Source organism: Cynocephalus volans, chromosome X, assembly GCF_027409185.1.
Source record: "Cynocephalus volans isolate mCynVol1 chromosome X, mCynVol1.pri, whole genome shotgun sequence".
Lineage (NCBI taxonomy): Eukaryota > Metazoa > Chordata > Mammalia > Dermoptera > Cynocephalidae > Cynocephalus > Cynocephalus volans.
In genome coordinates this window covers 68,398,250-68,417,135 of record NC_084478.1, presented here as the reverse complement: position 1 = coordinate 68,417,135, position 18,886 = coordinate 68,398,250, and the positions used below count along the sequence as shown (strand labels likewise).

The window sequence follows — 18,886 nt, the reverse complement described above, 5'->3', positions numbered from 1 at the left end:
AGAACTTGAGAGTTATTATTTTCCTTTGGTGGTGTCATACCTTCTTGATTTTTCATATTTCTGGTATCTTTCCTTTGGTGTTTAGTCATTGTGGTGGGGGTTTTCATGGTCCACTCGTTCAACCCTAGTGTCTGGCTAGGATCCTGCAGGGACTGCCGATTTGGCATGGCTGCCTTGGTGCCTGTGGGCCAGTGGCTTGGGCCTATGTGGGCTGTGGGGACTTGCCTGGGCTGGGAGTCTGGCAGCAGCACCTGCCTGTTCCAGAGCAGGTGGCTTGGGACCTGTGGGCCCAGCAGCTATCAGGCCTCTCTGACAATAGAATTTTTTTTAAAAAAGCACTAGAATTTTGCTTCCAGAAGACGGGTAAATGGGGTAAATATATTTTCCTTATTCATCCCTGTACATAATATATAAATCAAACATAAGATGACCCTGAAAGTTGAAGGGAAAATGGCATTCTCTCTATGGAACTTGGAAGATAGGGGTGAGTTCTTTGGATTTTCTTTTTGTTGCATATATCCTAAACCAGATGCTGGAGAAGCTGGCAAACTGGAAACACCAAAGGGCACAGACAAAAAAAATAAAATAAAAAGCCTAACATAAGTCTGCTCTCTCTCTCTTTGTCCAAAGAACAAAGACAGCCTAGCCAGACAAAAAAATTTATAGACAATAACCGTTCTACTTTAGCTTAACACCAGAGGAGATATTGCGGCCCCACCGCTACCAGCAAAGACCAGCAAGAGATCCCAGGCTTCCACCCTTGCCAGGCTTAATGAGAACTCCAGTTCCCTGACAACGTATCAGAGAAGGTGAATGAGGAGTGGGATTACTGTAGACCCACTGGTGTCAGAAGACACCATGTGGGAAGCCTTGATCTCTACCTTTAGTGGGTGATAATGAGGTGCTCCTCCCCTTAACTAAGGTCTGGTATCAAAAGGAGGCCTAATGAAGAGTCAGGATTTTTATCCCCACCCAACTAACTGTAACACCTGTCCACTTGTGTTCTCAATGGAGGCCATTTGGAAATAAGTAATAAGACACCCAAGTCTCTCCCAGTCAGATTAGTGTCAGTACAAGCTTAATATGGAGCCAGAACTCTCACTTAGTCCACAGTAACAAGGAACCCCTAGGTATCAATGGAGACTGAGTAGGGAACACAGACTTCCATCCACATGTGGTAAAACAGACCATTTAAATATGATTCAGCTCCTCGTAACATAATATGCAAAATATCCAGGATTCAACTGAAAATCACTTGTCATGGTGAGAACTTAATAATCACAACTTGAATGAGAAAAGACAATCAGCACACACCAACTTCAAGATGACACAGATATTACAATTATCTGACAAAGATTCTTAAACAGTCATCTTAAAAATGTTTCAATGAGCAACTGTGAACATGCTTAGAACAAATGAAAAAACAGAAGTCCTCAGCAAAGAAATAGAAAGTCTCAGAAAGAAATAGAAGATATAAAAAGAAGAATTAATAGGAAATTTAAGAACTAAAAAATCTAATAAATGAACTTTAAAAAAAGTAAAACCTCAATAGATGAGCTCAACAGCAGAATAAAGATAATAGAAGAATGAATCAGTAAGTTTAAACATAAAACAATAGAAATTATTCAATCTGAACAACAGAGAAAAAAAATGGACTGAAAAACAAAAATGAACAGAGCCCCAGGCACTTGTTGGACTCTTAAAAAAGATTTTACTTAGGTGTCATTGTAGTCACAGAAGAAGAAAGAAAGAAGCAGGAGTGAAAAACTGTTCAGCAATGTAATGGCTGAAAATTTCTCAAATTTGGGAAAAAAAATTCCTACAGATTTAAGGATTCAAGAAGCTGAGTAAACTCCAAACAGGATACAGTCAAAGAAACCCACACCAGGACACATCATTTTAAGATTTCTGAGAGCTAAAGACAGAAAAAAAATTTGAAAGCTGCAATCAGAGAAATGACACTTCACCTATATGGAACACCAGCGCAGTAACAGCAGTTCTCTCATTAGAAACCATGGAGGCCACGACATTTTTCATGAAGTCAGTATTACCCTGATCCCCAAGCCAGATAAAGTACAAGAAACTCACACATTAATATGACGGTACTTCAAAAGGTTTGTGGGAAAATAGAATTAAAAGATAATATGAGTCATTCCATGAACTTTTTGAAGTACCCTTGTATGTCTCATAAATACAGATGCAAAAATCTTCAACAAAATATTTGCAAATCAAATCCAGCAACGTAGAAAAAGTTATATACTATGACCAGTGTAATTTATTCTAAGTATGGTTCAACATTCATAAATCAATGTAATCCACCATATCAGCAGACTAAAGAATAAAAATCCTATCATGTTGACAGAAAATTTCTTAATGAAGAAATTTAAAAAGGCCAAAATAAATAGAGAGACTTACTGTATTTATGGATTGGAAGAACCAACATAGAAAGGATATTAATTCTCCTTAAACTGATACACAGTTTAAGTATAATTTCTTTCTTTCTTTTTTTTTTTTTAGATAATTTATTATACATACATGTTTGGTACAATGTTGATTTTCAATAATTGTGTACAGTGTGTGATGGTTAGATAAGGATATTTAGCTTATTCATCATTACAATATGCAATCATTCTTTGTGTCCATTGACCAATTCCTCATTATCCCCCATTCCTCCCCTCTACCACCCCTTTTCCACTTCTAGTTTTCTAAAAGTTCAATTATTACTGTGATTGTTGTTTCTTTCTTTCTCTCTCTCTCTCTCTTTATTGTTTATTTGTTTACTTATGGATTCAGTTCCTAGTTATGAGTAAGAACATACAGTATTTCTTTTTCTGTACCTGGGTTGTTTCCCTTAGAATAATTTTCTCCAGGCTCATTCACATTGTTGCAAATGGTAGAATTTCATTCTTTTTTATGGCCAAGTAGTATTCCATTGTGTATATGTACCACAATTTCCTTATCCAGTCATCTATCAATGGACATTTAGGTTGGTTCCATTGCCTGGCTATTGTAAATAGAGCTGCAATAAACATGGGAGTGCAGGTATCCCTTTGGCCTGATATTTTCCAATCCTCTGGATATATTCCCAGTAGTGGGATTGCTGGATCATATGGAAGTTCTATCTGTAGTTGTTTATGGAACCTCCATACTGTTCTCCGTGATGGATGTACTAATTTTTAGTCCCAGCAACGGTGCAGAAGGGATCCTCTTTCTCCACATCCTCGCCAGCATTTGTTATTCTCTGTCTTTTTTATAATAGCCAGTCTGATTGGGGTGAGGTGATATCTCAAAGTACTTTTGATTTGCATTTCCCTGATGATTAGTGATGGCGAACATTTTTTCATATACCTGTTGGCCATTTGTATGTCTTCCTTTGAGAAATGGCTACTCAGCTCCTTTGCCTATTTTTTAATTGGATTATTTGGTTTATTGCCATAAAATTGTCTGAGCTCTTTGTATATTCTGGATATTAATCCCTTGTCAGATGCATAGTTTGCAGATATTTTCTCCCATTCTATAGGTTGTCTTTTCACGCTATTGATTATTTCCTTTGCTGTGTGAAGTTTTTTAGTTTGATATAGTCCCATTTGCTTATTTTTTATTTTGTTACCTGTGCTTTTGGGGTATTATTCATAAAGTCATTGCCCAGTCCTATATCCTGGAGTGTTTCCCCTATATTTTCTTCTAGGAGTTTTAAAGTTTCAGGTCTTATATTTAAGTTTCTAATCCATTTGGAGTTGATTTTGGTATATGGTGAGAGGTATGGATCAAGTTTCATTCTTCAACAAATGGGTATCCTGTTTTCCCAGCACCATTTATTGAAGAGGCAGTCTTCCCCAGTGTATGTTCTTGGTGCCCTTGTTGAAGATCAGTTGACTGTAAGTATGTGGGATGATTTCTGAGTTCTCTGTTCTATTCCATTGTTCCATATGTCTGTTTTTATGCCAGTACCATGCTGTTTTTGTTACTGTAGATTCGTAACATAGTTTGAAATCAGAAAGTATAATGCCTGTGACTTCGCTTTTTTTGCTCAGGATTGCTTTGGCTCTTCAGGGTCTTTTGTTGTTCCATGTAATGTTAGGATTGCTTTTTCTATTTCTGGGAAGAATGTCATTGGTATTTTGATGGGGATCACGTTGAATCTGTAGATGGCTTTGGGTAGTATGGACATTTTTACTACATTGATTCTTCCAATCTGAGAACAGGGAATATCTTTCCATCTTTTAGTGTCTTCTTTAATTTTTTTCAGTAGTGATTTGTAGTTCTCATTGTAGAGAACTTTCACCTCTTTGGTTAGATTTATTCCTAGGTATTTTATTTTTTTGGTGACTATTGTAAATGGGCTTGCTTTCTTGATCTCTTTTTCTTCCAGTTTGTTGTTGGAGTATAAAAATGCGGCTGCTTTTTGTTTATTGATTTTGTATCCTGGAACCTTACTGAATTTGTTTATCAGCTCTTAGAGTTTTTTGGTAGTCTCTTGAGTTTTCTATATATTGAATCATGTCATCTGCCAACAGGGACAATTTGATTTCATCTTTTCCTGTTTGGATGCCCTTTATTTCTTTCTCTTGTCTAATTGCTCTGGCAAGTACTTCCAATTCTGTGTTAAATAGGAGTGGTGAGAGCGGGCATCCTTGTCTTGCTCCTGATCTTAAGGGGAAAGCTTTCAGCTTTTCCCCAGTTTGAGTATAATTTCTATCAGAATCCCAGCAAGGTGTTTTGTAGAAAAAACACCCAAAATATATGGGAAGACAAAAGAACTAGAACAATAGATAAAATAATTTTGAAAAAGAAAAGTAAAGTGGGAGAAATCATTCTAATTTAAGACTATTGTATAAATAACCAAGACTGTGGTATTGGCAGATGAATAGACACAGAATGGAATACAGTTGAGAATTAAGAAATAACCTCACATGAATATAGCCAACTGATTTTTGACAATGGTACAAAAACTACTCAATGGAAGAAGGATTGCCTTTTAAACAAACTGTGCTGGGCTGATTGGATATCCATAGCTCTGATCCCACCCTCCAAAAAATGAACCTCAACCTAAACCTCACACCTCGCTCAAAACTTAAAACCAAGTAGATGACAGACTTCAATGTAAAAATTAAAGCTATAAAACTTTTAGAAGATAACATAGGAGAAAATCTTTAGGCTTGTTGAAGAGTTCTTAGAAATGATATAAAAACCACAATCCTTAAAAGGAAAAATAAATAAATAAATTGGACTCCCTCAAAGTCAAAGTTTTGTTTTGCACAAGACTTTGTTAGGAGGATGGAAAGACAAGCTACAAACTGGGAGAAGGTATTTGCAAACCATATACCTGACAAAGAACTAGTACACAAAATATATAAACTCTCAAGATTCAACAGTAAAAAAAAAAAAAGAAAGAAAACAATTCAATTTGAAATTGAGCAAAAAATGTGGGATATTTCATCAAAGAGGATATATAGATAGCAAATAAACACATGAAAAGATTTTCAACATTGGTAGCCATTAGGGAAATGCAAATTAAAGAGTGAGATATTACTACACACCTGTGGTGAAAAAATACTGACAACAAGAGATGATGGCAAGGATTTGGAGAAACTAGATCACTCACATTACTGGTGGAAATGTAAAATAGTACAACCACTCTAGGAAAGTTGGGTAGTTTCTTGTACAACTAGCATGTACTTACTATACAACCCAACAGTTGCTCTCTTGGGCATTTATCCTAGAGAAATGGGAACTTATGTTCACACAAAAACTTGCACACAAATGTGTACAGCAGCTTTATGCATAACAACCCCAAACTGGAAATGACCCATATGTCTTTCAAAGGCTGAATGATTAAACCAACTGCAGGACATTGATATTGTGAAATAGTACTCAGCAATAAAAAGGAACTATTGACACACACAACAGCTTGGATGTATCTCACAGGCATTATGCTGAGTGTGAAAAAAACCAATATCAAAATGTGACATATTCCGTGATTCCACTTTTATAACCTTCTTGAAATGATACAATTATAGAGATGGGGAACATGTTAGTTGCTGCAAGGGGTTATGGATGGCAAGAGGGAGGTGGGTGTGACTGTAAAGGGGTAGTACAAGGGAAATCTGTGGTCATGGAATAGTTCTGTATTTTGATTGCTGTGCTGATTGTAGAGACCTCCACATGTGATAAAGTGACATAGAACTACATGCACATGTGTTGTCGTCCTAGTTTTGACTTTGTACTGTAGTTACATAGATGTAACCATTGTGGGAGCAGATGAAGGGTCCACAGTATGGCCTCTCTGTACTGCCGTTGCAATTTCCTGTGTATCTATAATTATTTCAAAATAAAAAGGTTTAAAAAGTTTTAAAAAGCAGCAAAATTAATAAACGTTGCTAAAAGCAGCTATATTTCAAAAATCACACCATAAATATTAGTTAGTTGTATCCCATTGCTCCCACCACTGAACACTGGGCACTGGACGCTGGCCCTGCTACCAGTGCTCCCCTAGAAACTGGATTTTCTCGTGGTTGCTGCTCCTACCACCGCAACTATGGCAATGAATTCCATCATTGCATCTTTGAATCACTTCTTTCAGACAAAGTGTTAGGTGGGAGCTGTGAAAGGGTTGACTCAGCAGGTCTGGAGCAGTCAAACCCTGTGCGTTACAAAAAACAAACCAACAGCAAAAAAAAGAAACCATTCTTTTGTAAAGAAAGATCTGGCTTTTGACCAGCCCTGGGGATATAACCTGTAAGCCCTTGGAATATCCTTCCTGATTATAATGGCTTTGTTTATTTGGGGCCTTGGTCCACAACAGATAGTTTATGCTAACAGTTTGATTTATGGTGGGAACCTTGGGCCAAGCTTGATTAGTTTGAACTCTGGATGGGCTGGAGACTGAATAACTAAGGTCAGCCACACAGGCGCTCCATGTCTACCTGACTGACCCCCAATAAAAACCCTGGGCACCAAGGCTTGGGTGAACTTCCTGGTTGACATATTCCACACATTTTCACACATCACTGTTGGGAAAATTAAACACTGGCCATACAATCTCCATTGGGAGAGGACAATTGAAAGCTGCGCCTGGTCTCTCCAGGACTCTGCCCTGTGCGTCTTTTACCTTTGCTGATATTAATCTGTATTCTTTTCACTGTAATAAATCATAGCCATAAGTAAGCCTTTCTAAGTTCTATGAGTTTTTCTAGAGAATCATTCAATCTGAGGGTAGTCCCAGGGAGCTTGCCACACTGGTAAATCCTAGATCATATTCATTTAGCTGCCAAAGGGGATGCGAAGAAAAGCCTTTGTGGCTTTTGCTGTTGCGACTGCTGTGTAATATAGTAATACTAACACTATAGTAATATATAGTATATATACTGTATTACCTTACTAAAATGTGAAAAAAAAATTGAAATATATCTGGCTGTATGGGATTTCAATAAGGATCTGTAGGACTGCATAAAGAACTCCTAAAAATCAATAAGACAAAGACAGACAACCCAAACAAAAATAGGTAAAAGACTTGCACAAGCACTTTACAAAAGAAATCTAATATGTCCATTAATATATAAAAATGTCTTCTACCACATTACTTATCAGAAATATAAATTAAAACCACAAGGACTTACTAATAAATACACATCAGATTAGCAAAAGTTGGAAAAATCTTATAATACCAAACACTGTAAAGTGTGCAATCTTACTCCTTGGCATCTGGTGTCACAGAAATAAAAACATTAAACATTAAAATATAAGGATATATGTACAAGTATTTTTATTGCGATGTTGTTTGTGTGCCCCTCCACCCCCCAAAAAAACCTGCAACTAAAGTGAATGTCCATCTGTGGGGGAATGGTTGAGTATGTTGTGGTACATCCCTGTCATGGAATATTATGCAGCCACTTAAAAGAATGAATAAGAGGTAGACTGTTGTTAAAGAAGATAAATCAGATGCATAAAAGTTTAGATAATATGATCTTAATTTTTGTAAAACAATCAAAAACGTGATTTTTGTACATGGAAGGGTATAAAAATGGTATTAAAAATGCATATCTGGCAGGTGAAGATAGACGTGAAAGAAAGGAGTGAGAAGCAGTAAGCAAAAGAATGCAATATAAAATATTTATGGCATTTATAATTCCATTTATGTAATAGTATATTTATTCATCTACATAAAAATGCATAAAGTAATATATAAAAGGTAGCATCAAAATCTTAGCAACTAACTGCAGGTGGTGAGATTGAATGATGCTTATTTAATTTCTAAAATATTTTCATACCAAAGATTAAGGGTTCAGATCCCCGTAACAGCCAGCTGCCAAAAAATAAAAGAAAAATTTAGGTAATATTTGAATTTTTAATGATGAATATGCATTATTTGAGGAAAATAAGTAGATTTATCACAGGAAAAGATGCCTCAGGTTTCTTGCTTTAGCAACGGGATGGATATAGTGTGGCTCATTCATTCATTCATTAAGCAAATATTTATTGAGCATATAAAATGTGCCAAGCATCTTTCTACGTGCTGGGGATATAACAATGAATAAAACAAAAACGCATTTCTCTAAGAAGCTTAAATTCTCATGGGGAGAGAAGGGCATAACTAGAGGAGAAACAGTGTTCGTGGGGAGGAGATATATATATATATATATGAAGGAATTAGTCTGGGACATGTTAATTTGGAGAATACTGACATATCCAATTGGAGAAGTGAGGTAGGCAATTAAAATCTAGGATTCATAGGCCAAGTCAGGACTGGAGATACAGATATGGAAGCAGATAGCATATGAAATAGTGTTTTAGACATCCTTTCCTGAGTCTAATCACGTCCGGCTGCAGACACTTTAGAGGAAGTGCTGAGGAAAAACAGGCAGCTGACAGGGTAGGTTGCTATGCAACAGATGAGGAAAGTCATCCAGCCAGGCAGAATTGATGTTGGCCCTTGGGGAACAAACGCTGCAGTCCTTTCTAGTATTAGCTTCTTTTCATATGCAGGCTCCTAGCAGGAGCTGATGCCAGAACAAACGTGAAATGCACAAAGATCTGTCTTGGATTTTGGAAAAGTATCAGTTCAATTTGAGTCACCTCACATCTTTGTATCATTTTTGTGCCTTTTTGAGTTTCTCCAGTCATCCTAAAAGCGTAGCAGCATGTGTCTTTGGGTAGGACCCACTTCCTGTGCTTTCCATGTTACATGTTGAGAAACCAGGCTCAGAGAAGTCGAGTGACCAGAGCAGCCTCACACAGCTAGCGCCAGACGGGCAGGGCACTCCATCTCTGGAATTCTGAATCCCAGCCTAGCTTCTTTCCGCAGTACCACAGCTGCCCCATGCCCCAGCACTGGAAGGAACCAGGGCAAACACTGCCTTTGAACTAGGGCTTGCCATGGCTCAGACACACAGGTACCTGATTGTCCTGACTGCTGCAGCGGGCACCAAGAAGGCCTCATGGGCCGCATGATTGTCACTCCTAGGGAAGACGCCTGACAGTAGGAGTAGAGAGCAGACCCCCAAGGAGCAATTCCCACACCTGGAGGGGTCCACATGGAGTAGGCAGGGGGTGGGGCTGGGGGCCTCTACCCGTGTCCTCCTGAATGCAGAGCATGAACTTAGGCCTCCTAGAACACGAACCTTGCTTGTTTAGGACAGATGTTGGGGTGGGGAAGGTCTGTCGCTCAGTAGAGGAGGGGAGGGTGCCTCAGCCCCCAGGCCAGCACTAGAAGATTGTGGGATTTGGAGTTAGGAAGATCCAAGCCCAAATTTTACATTTTGTTTATTGGCTCTGTGGCCTTATCTATTTCGTGCATCTGTAGAACGGCATGCTGACATCCACCTCCCAGGGCTGCTGTGAGACAAAAACAAGCCCCAGCGCAGATCTCGCCGTGATTTATATACAAGCTGTTACTTTTTCCGCCCCTCCTCACCCAACACACAGAAAATGAGTTCATGGCTGGAGCTGCAGAAAGAGCAGGGAAGAAGCTAGTGTCCTTTTGGCGCTAGTGAGAGCATCATGTAGAGCCACGTGGCAGGCACACACTTTACTACCCTTTCTGTGTCCCAAAGTAGATGAGCTCAGCAGGGGCCTAGCACTTGTTGCAATTAGAGACCTCACACAGAGACCTCCTTAATAGTGACCTAAGCGGTGCTGAGCAAAGGGGTGGAGATTCAAGCTAACCTCAAAGGAGGGGCCTTGAGTAGGGGAGTAGTAGAATAGAGACGCATTGCGGAAAAGGTAGGGGGCTGGGGGGTGGGGCAAGGGGTGGGGCCAGGAGACACAGTACATCTTTTGGGGGTGGGTATGTAGAGGAAGGGGAGAGTTATATACCGCCGGTCTGGTTGGTGGTGGGGTGGTGTGTTGGCAAAGGGGCGGGGCTGCCTGCCAGTGCACATGCGCATTGTGATCTCCAGGACTAAGCTTTTGTTGGGAGTGGGGGGTGGGACTCTGGGCGTCCGTTGGGAGCGGGGGTGGGACTCTGGGCTTCCGTTGTTTACGCATGCGCACAGCGTCCTCAGGCAGTGGGAGGTATATTAGGCGAAGAGGCGGAGTCGCCTAAGCTGCCGCGCTGGCATTTTCTCCTGGACAAGGGGAGAGTGCGGCTGCTGAGAGCCCTTCACAGCAATCGCAATCCTCTGAGTCGTGAAGAAGGGAGGCAACGAGGGGGTTGGGGTTGGGGCCTGAGGCAAGGTGAGAATGAGCCCCCAGACAGGGCATCTGCCCCCTGGTGCGGGCCCCCCATTTTTTATCCTGATTCCTTTACCCCGGATTCTGAACCCCCTTCCACTTCCCAAACCCCGATTCACATCCCCCACCTTGATCTTTCCTGATTCAGATCCCCTGTTCGCTCTCTAACCCCTCTCATCGTTCAAAATCCTCACAGATTTCTTGACCTTGATCTGGACTGTTACAGGATTCCTCCTGATTCAAAACCTCCATTCAACTTCCAAAATATGAATCCCAACCCACTCCCCCCCGCCCACCGCCTGATTCAGAACTCTCATCTTCCTCATGAACCCCGATTTGAAGCTTCTCGCTGTCAGTAGCTTCTCCGGATTCTGAACGCCCATTCACTTTTCCCGCTCCGATCCGGCTTGTTCCCCCTCACATTCAGCGCCTCACCCGCCCCCACAGTCAGACCACAAACACCTCCCCCAAATTCGGTCTTTCGTATTTGCCCTCTGTAGTATAACGCCCAGTTCCTTTCCCACAGCCCCCAGGCTCCGCTCTTGCCAGAGAGACAGGAGCCATGGCTCAGAAAATGGACTGTGGTGCGGGTCTCCTCGGCTTCCAGGTGAGATCTCTGCTTCCCACCCTACCATTTCCCCAGCGGACAGACCCCACCTCTCCCCCTCTCCCCCGGCCCCTTTGGCCGCCCAAACTCCTGAATCCGATTTTGCCTTCTTTCGTGCCTACAATCCGTAGTCTTTCAAATTCCTGACGTTTATCGAAGGGGGGGAGGGGCGTCCCTTTTTAGCCTTCAGTCCCTGCTCAGAGAAAGGGGAGACCCTGTTAGTAGTCAGGGCAATCTGCCCAGAGAATGCGGCTTGGGTAAGGAACCATTTTTTTCCATAGTCCTTACGCGTGTAGAGCGGTGTGTCGCCCCCTCCCCCAACCTCCCGCCTCCACCCTGCGTCTCTCCTGCCATCCTCACCCCTGTGACCCCCCCTTAGTCTCCTCAACTCCTCGTTCCGCCTCTATTCCTCAACTGCTACCGCAGGCCTTACCCTCTCTACTACTCTAACCGCACTCCCCTTTCAGCCCCCAGCTCCAGCTCGTGACCACTCCTCACGCCGACCCACCCCTCATTTTGCCCCTGCTCTACTCCACCCCACCACATATTTTTTACCCGCCTCGCCTCCCTTTGCCCTCGCCTGCCCCCTAGATGTCTACCTCAGCCCTCAAGTTTTCGCACCAACCGTCCGCCTGCAATTTCCCTGCTGCACAGCTACAACCTCCCCCCGCTCCCCCGTCCCGCTTCGGAGGCCCAGAGATTTAATTTTTTCCCCCTGTATTTGCAGTCTGAGGCCTCTGTAGAAGACAGCGCCTTGCTTATGCAGACCTTGATGGAGGCGATCCAGATCTCGGAGGCTCCACCTACCAACCAGGCCATAGCAGCTGCCAGCGGGCCCAATGCTAGTCCCCAGAGTTCACAGCCCCCAACTGCCAATGAGATGGCTGATATTCAGGTTTCAGCAGCTGCTGCGAGGCCTAAGACAGCCTTTAAAACCCAGAATGCCACCACAAAAGGCCCAAATGGTGTCTATCATTTCTCTCAGGCACATAATGCCAAGGAGATGCCTAACACCCAGCCTAAAGCAGCCTTTAAGTCCCAGAATGCCACCTCAGACGGCCCAAATGCTGCCTATGATTTTTCCCAAGCAGCAACCACTGGTGAGTTAGCTGCTAACAAGTCTGAGATGGCCCTTAAGGCCCAGAATGCCACTACTAAGGTGAGCCCAAATGCCACTTACAATTTCTCTCAGTCTCACAATGCCAATGAGATGGCCAACAACCGGCCTAAAACAGCCTTCAAGGCTTGGAATGATACCACTAAGACCCACAAAGCCAATACCCGGACCCAGAATGTAAACCAGGCCAAAGTGGCCATTTCCCATGTTGACATAGAGACCAACCCAGGTATCTCTGAACCTGACGGTGCAGCTGCACAGACATCAGTAGATGGTTCCCAGGCTCAGAATCTGGAGTCCCGGACTATAATTCGGGGCAAGAGGACCCGCAAGGTGAGATCCCTGCTAGCTTCACTTTGCTTTGGGCTCTCTTCTTTCTTCTCTGAGGTTGTTCATTTGTTCTAAACAAAACAAAAATACGTACAACTGCCTGTATTCAGCTAGGATTTAGGGGATGTTGAGGTGAATGTTTATTCCTGTCCTCTGAGTGTCCATAGATTGAAGGGGAGATAATACATGGACACAAATGATATATACGACCTGTATGTAATTCAGTTTCCCTTTTGATAGTAGCCACCTTGTGTTAGGTCTTGAGCTAGGCACATCCAAATGGGTTGTCCCATTAAATCTGTAAGGTACATCTTACTAGCTAGGAATCACAGTCCCAGTTTTGCAGAGAAGGAAACAAAGTCCCAGAGAGGTGAAGTGACTTGAGTGATTTGTCCAGGGTGGTACAAGCAGAGCCAGTGGTGGACATAGGAAGAGGAGATGCCTCAGTCCCCACCCTTGGGTTGCTCCTGGCCTGTTTCGGAGATGAAACTCCTGCCTGGAAGACAGTGAAAGACAAGCCCAGGACTCAGGGTGACCAATGGCTAGTGGGTCAGGCTGTCACTACAGGTGAGGGTTTAGGGGGCTTTCCTGGAATAGATAGGGTGAGGATACAGAACCAGCTGGTGACTCTGGACTTTCCTTCTCTCTGATGATGCAGATTAATAACTTGAATATGGAAGAGAGCAGCAGTGGTGATCAGAGGCGGATCCCACTGGCTCCAGGGACCTGGAGGTCTGCATCGGTTCCAGTGACCACCCAGAACCCACCTGGAGCACCCCCCAATGTGCTCTGGCAGACCCCACTGGCTTGGCAGAACCCGTCAGGCTGGCAAAACCAGACAGCCAGGCAGACCCCACCAGCACGTCAGAGTCCTCCAGCTAGGCAGACCCCACCAGCTTGGCAGAACCCAGTTGCTTGGCAGAACCCAGTGATGTGGCCAAACCCAGTGATCTGGCAGAACCCAGTGATCTGGCCAAACCCCATTGTCTGGCCCAGTCCAGTTGTCTGGCCAAATCCACTGGCCTGGCAGAATCCACCTGGATGGCAGATGCCACCTGGATGGCAGACCACACCAGGATGGCAGGGCCCTCCAGATTGGCAAGGTCCTCCTGACTGGCCACTGCCACCCGACTGGCCACTGCCACCTGATTGGCCACTTCCCACTGACTGGCCGCTCCCACCTGACTGGATCCCTGCTGATTGGCCAGTTCCACCTGACTGGCACAACCTACGACCCTCACCTAACCTGCGCCCCTCCCCCAACTCGCGTACCTCTCAGAACCTGGGTGCCGCACAGCCAAGAGATGTGGCCCTTCTTCAGGAAAGAGTAAGAGATATGACTCCCCAGTCACTTTTTCCCTCTTTTGCTCTTTTCTCTTCCATCCTCCCATCTATAATTCAACCAAGTTTTCTGCAAGTATCTTAAAACTTTAATGATTTCCTTTTCCCTTTCCAGGCAAATAAGTTGGTCAAATACCTGATGCTTAAAGACTACACAAAGGTGCCCATCAAGCGCTCAGGTAGGAATCCAGGGCACCCTCCCTGAGCTCTGCTCTTCCCCTCACCCCATGCTCTATGGGCATCCCTTTGCTTATATGTCCCTTCCCCTTCTGTCCCTTCCCCTTCTATCCGCTCCCTTCTGTGACTGATTCTTGCTTTTCCACTCTTGAGGACCCTGGCTGTGCTACCACCCTCAGCAGGGCTGGTAAAGGGGCTGCTGCCCTGGGACCCCTGCTAAGCCCAGGTGCTCCCTCCTCTCTTCTATAGAAATGCTGAGGGATATCATCCGTGAATACACTGACGTTTATCCAGAAATCATAGAACGTGCATGTTTTGTCCTGGAAAAGGTGAGAAGACAGCCCTGGGGGACAAGAATAATGGGGAAAGTCTTAATTTCAAAGATTCGTGGGGTTCCTACTAGGAGTTTAGGGCAAGTCTCACAGGGAGGTGAGTGACTGCCTATAGGTAGCTTATGCTAGATTTGGCAATTTCATAGTCTGTTTTCTTGCTCCTGTAGAAATTTGGGATTCAACTGAAGGAAATTGACAAGGAAGAACACCTGTATATTCTCATCAGTACCCCCGAGTCCCTGGCTGGCATACTGGGAACGTAAGATGGGAAAGGAGGTGGATCATGGCCTTTCTCAGTGGTGCTTTTTTATCTGGGAGTTTCAAGTAGGTCAGCGTCCAGCGTTCAGGGTGGCATAGTAGGTCATGGGCAGAGGTGGGTCATAATTCTTCCCTAGCCAAGGAATATTGGGCAAGCTGGCTAGGGTCTGTCATGCAAATGGCTGCTGCAAATGTATTCTTTTTGTACTCCTTTAGGACCAAAGACACACCCAAGCTGGGTCTCCTCTTAGTGATTCTGGGTGTCATCTTCATGAATGGCAACCGTGCAAGTGAGGGTAAGTGGCTGGACCTGCAGCTGGGGACTGGTCACAGCCTGATTTCCATGCTCATTTTCCATCCCTTGTCTCCCCTTGCCTCCCACTGCAGCTGTCCTCTGGGAGGCACTACGCAAGATGGGACTGCGTCCTGGGTATGATTGGGCTCTCTCATCTCTTGCCTGTTTGTATCATCTTTTGGCAACTGAAGATGGCCCAGGATTGCATTAACCTGGTGGTCTGGGAGGTTTGGTCTGGGGAGGTACAGAGCCCAAGGATGTTACCTGGGTGGATGGAGAAACAGTCCTGAACTCTGCTTCTTTTCTTGTCTGACCTCTGTGCTGGAAAGCTCTTTACTTTTCTTTGGGCAAAGTCATAGTCTCTAATTATGGGTTCACTTTTTTTTTTTTTTTTTTTTTTCCACTATCAGGGTAAGACATCCCCTCCTTGGAGATCTGAGGAAACTTCTCACTTATGAGTTTGTAAAGCAGAAGTAAGTGATGCCTAAGGGGCTTTTTCTGGTCCTTGTGATTCTGGTAGTGTGCTGGTTGCTGCAGAAAGCCTTTCCCAAGCTCTTTTCTTATGCTATACTTGTACAAAGGCATCCAGAAACACATGTGTACTCAGGGGCATGTATAAAGTATATTCCTTCTGGTTGAATTTTCCTACAGTATAGTTGTCTTGAGAATGAAGCCTGTCCCCCATCCCCACGGTAGACATTCCCAAGGCTAGGCCAGGCTGAGGCTTTTGCACTGCAGTATAGTCATCACAGTGGACCTGTCTGCAGCTCATTGTCAAGACTACAAGAACCTGGAAGTAGAGCTATGGCAGAGGGGTGAGATTAAGTGTTGTCCTTTCTGTGGCCCTACACAAACCTCCCTGCAGCTCTAAGTGACTGCCTAGTATAGAAGCACTGGCACAGGAATTTGAAGCCCTGATTATTAAAGGGTAAATACCCTGATTGTGTTTAGGGATGAATTTGGAGGGGGGAGTTGCTACCTGAAATCTGGAGTTTGAAAATCTAAGAATTATTATACATTGGTGGACAACCATTCTGCCTGGGTAGGTAGACATAGAGACTTTTTTGCTTTTTCAGGTATCTAGACTACAGACGAGTGCCCAACAGCAACCCTCCTGAGTATGAGTTCCTCTGGGGCCTCCGTTCTTACCATGAGACTAGCAAGATGAAAGTGCTGAGATTCATTGCAGAGGTAATGGAGGAACTGCTTCAGGATCAATGAGGTATCACTGCTGGGAAAGGCCCAGAGCAGGAATGAGATCCTAGGTATGGCACCGTGGCAGGTGCCGCATTACTGGTGGTATTTGTTGTTGTTATTGTGTAAGCAATAACACAAAATAGGGCGCTTAATATGTATTAGGTGCTTAATATATAAGGGTACTTCAAAAAGTTCGTGGAAAAATAGAATTAAAAGATAACATGAAGCTTTCCACAAATTTTTTGAAGTACCCTCGTATAGTAGCTGATACTATTATGGGTTTTGCTTTGGGTTTTGGGGTTTTTTTTAGGTTTTTTTTTTTTAAATTTTTATTTTTTCCCAGCTTTATTAAGGTATAATTGACAAATTAAAATTGTATGTTTACAGTGTACACCATGGTTTTTCAAGTTTTTGTTTTTTTATTTCTTTATTTTAATTGGCTAATAAAAATTACCTATATATATGAGGTACAGTGGGATATTTTAATAATAAGTATACATTGTGTATACATTGATTAAATCAAGCTACTTAACTATCCATTACCTCACATACTTATCTTTTTTTGTGGCAAGAACATTTAAAATCTACTTTCTTAGCAATTTTCAAGTATATAATACATTATTATTAACTATAGTCATCATGCTGTACAGTAGATATCCAGAACTTATTCATTCTGTCTGACTGAAACTTTGTACCTTTTAACCAATATCTCCTCATTCCCCCCCTCCCCCCACCCCCGTCCCTGGCAATCACCATTCTACTCCATGCATCTATGATTTTGACTTTTTTTGATTCTACATATAAGTGAGCTTATACAATATTTGTCTTTTGGTGTCTGGCTTATTTCATAATATCCTCCAACTTTATCCATGTTGTTGCAAGTGGCAGGATCTCCTTTTTTAAGACTGAATAGTATTTCATTCTGTGTATGTGTGTATACGCATGCGTGCGCACACACACACACACACACGCACACACGAATACTTTAAAAAGTTTATGGAAAGATTTGTATTATCTTTTAATTCCATTTTTCCATGAACTTTCTGAAGTAACCTCTCGTGTGTGTATAGGTGTATAAATATATAATATATATACACACATATATATACACACACACACTCTATGTTTTCTTTACCCATTCATCCATTGATGGACACTTATGTTGATTCCATGTCTTGGCTTTTGTAAATAGGTTTTTTTTCTCTATTTCTCATCTCAGGTTCAGAAGAGAGACCCTCGCGACTGGACTGCACAGTTCATGGAGGCTGCGGATGAGGCCTTGGATGCTCTGGATGCTGCTGCAGCTGAAGCTGAGGCCCGGGCTGAAGCAAGAACCCGCATGGGGATTGGAGATGAGGCCGTGTCTGGGCCCTGGAGCTGGGATGATATTGAGTTTGAGCTGCTGACCTGGGATGAGGAAGGAGATTTTGGAGATCCCTGGTCCAGAATCCCATTTACTTTCTGGGCCAGATACCACCAGAATGCCCGCTCCAGGTTTCCTCAGACCTTCGCCGGCCCCATTATTGGCCCTGGTGGTACAGCCAGTGCCAACTTTGCTGCCAACTTTGGTGCCATTGGTTTCTTCTGGGTTGAGTGAGATGTTGGGTAGGTACATCACTTTGGATTGGGCAGTTAGGGTCCTTAGGGGATATAGGGTCCATGGGGTTGTATTATGTGCATGACCTAGGAGTCATAGAAGACTCAAGGTGGGGAGAGGAGAGTATATAGGAAGAACCATTTGATATTTATATTCTTTACTATTTGATATATATTATTGATTTTTGTTTACTTTTACTTTCTTATGTTCACAGATATTGCTTATCAGTTGCAATAGTCTTCCCTGAGTAAGGCTGAAGCCTCAGATTCCTTCTAAACACAGCTATCTATAGAGCCACATCCTGTTGACTGAAAGTGGCATGCAAGATAAATTTATTTGCTGTTCTTATCTATTGCTTATTTTTCCTTGTGTGCTGTCAAGTTTTGGTATCAGAAATAAATGTTGAAATTGCAAAGTGAGTTAAATGTGCTCTCTTCTTCTGTATTCAGGGAGAGATCGACATTTATATGGCAGAGACAGGACCTCAGCTCTAGCCTGAAGGGTAGATCAGCTTTCAACAGGTGGAAATGTAGGTAGATTCAGCTAATGGATTGGGAAACAAAAGAGGGATCAGTGAACACAAACGTTAATGAGACCCAGGAACTAGTATAGTTTATTCAATAAATACCACTTAAGTGACTTATGTGATAGATATGGTGCTAGGTGTCCTGGAGTAATACTGAGAGAAGTAGAATAATGAGGGATGGTGTAGGTGGTCAGACAGTTGCATTTAAGTAGGCAGGAGATAGAACTTCAGATGATGATGAGAGTGGGTAGCTGAAGGGAAGAGAACTCTGCTGACTGTTACTGGAGATGAGGGGTCAGTAGCCTGGTATTCCTGGTTGTTGGCTGTATCATCTATGTAGAAAGTGAAGTTGCTCCAGGATGGAGGCAAGAGTAGGAGGAGAGAATATCATGGGCCCGGTGCCAAAGTCTCCTCTGTGAGAAGGAAGATATACCCCTA

At 43.0% G+C, this 18,886-nt stretch overlaps 1 protein-coding gene across 4 annotated transcripts in view; it reads left to right on the top strand.

The window, feature by feature from the left end:
* The window catches only part of MAGED1 (MAGE family member D1), a 94,029-nt gene extending 75,692 nt beyond the window's left edge, over nt 1–18,337 (top strand). For 2 of the 4 annotated variants that reach the window (XM_063083512.1, XM_063083515.1), the window contains exons 2-13: nt 11,198–11,278; nt 12,006–12,728; nt 13,384–14,052; nt 14,182–14,245; nt 14,493–14,572; nt 14,743–14,834; nt 15,050–15,129; nt 15,221–15,263; nt 15,539–15,601; nt 16,205–16,319; nt 17,545–17,930; nt 18,137–18,337. In XM_063083512.1, the coding sequence (XP_062939582.1) occupies nt 11,234–11,278; nt 12,006–12,728; nt 13,384–14,052; nt 14,182–14,245; nt 14,493–14,572; nt 14,743–14,834; nt 15,050–15,129; nt 15,221–15,263; nt 15,539–15,601; nt 16,205–16,319; nt 17,545–17,922 (2,352 nt within the window). In that variant the 5' untranslated portion in view covers nt 11,198–11,233 and the 3' untranslated portion in view covers nt 17,923–17,930; nt 18,137–18,337. Of the gene's footprint in view, nt 1–3,809; nt 3,879–10,576; nt 10,675–11,197; nt 11,279–12,005; nt 12,729–13,383; nt 14,053–14,181; nt 14,246–14,492; nt 14,573–14,742; nt 14,835–15,049; nt 15,130–15,220; nt 15,264–15,538; nt 15,602–16,204; nt 16,320–17,544; nt 17,931–18,136 lie in introns of those variants that run through there. The other 2 variants (XM_063083514.1, XM_063083511.1) reach the window with 2 other exon arrangements.
* Nucleotides 18,338–18,886: the final 549 nt, after the last annotated feature.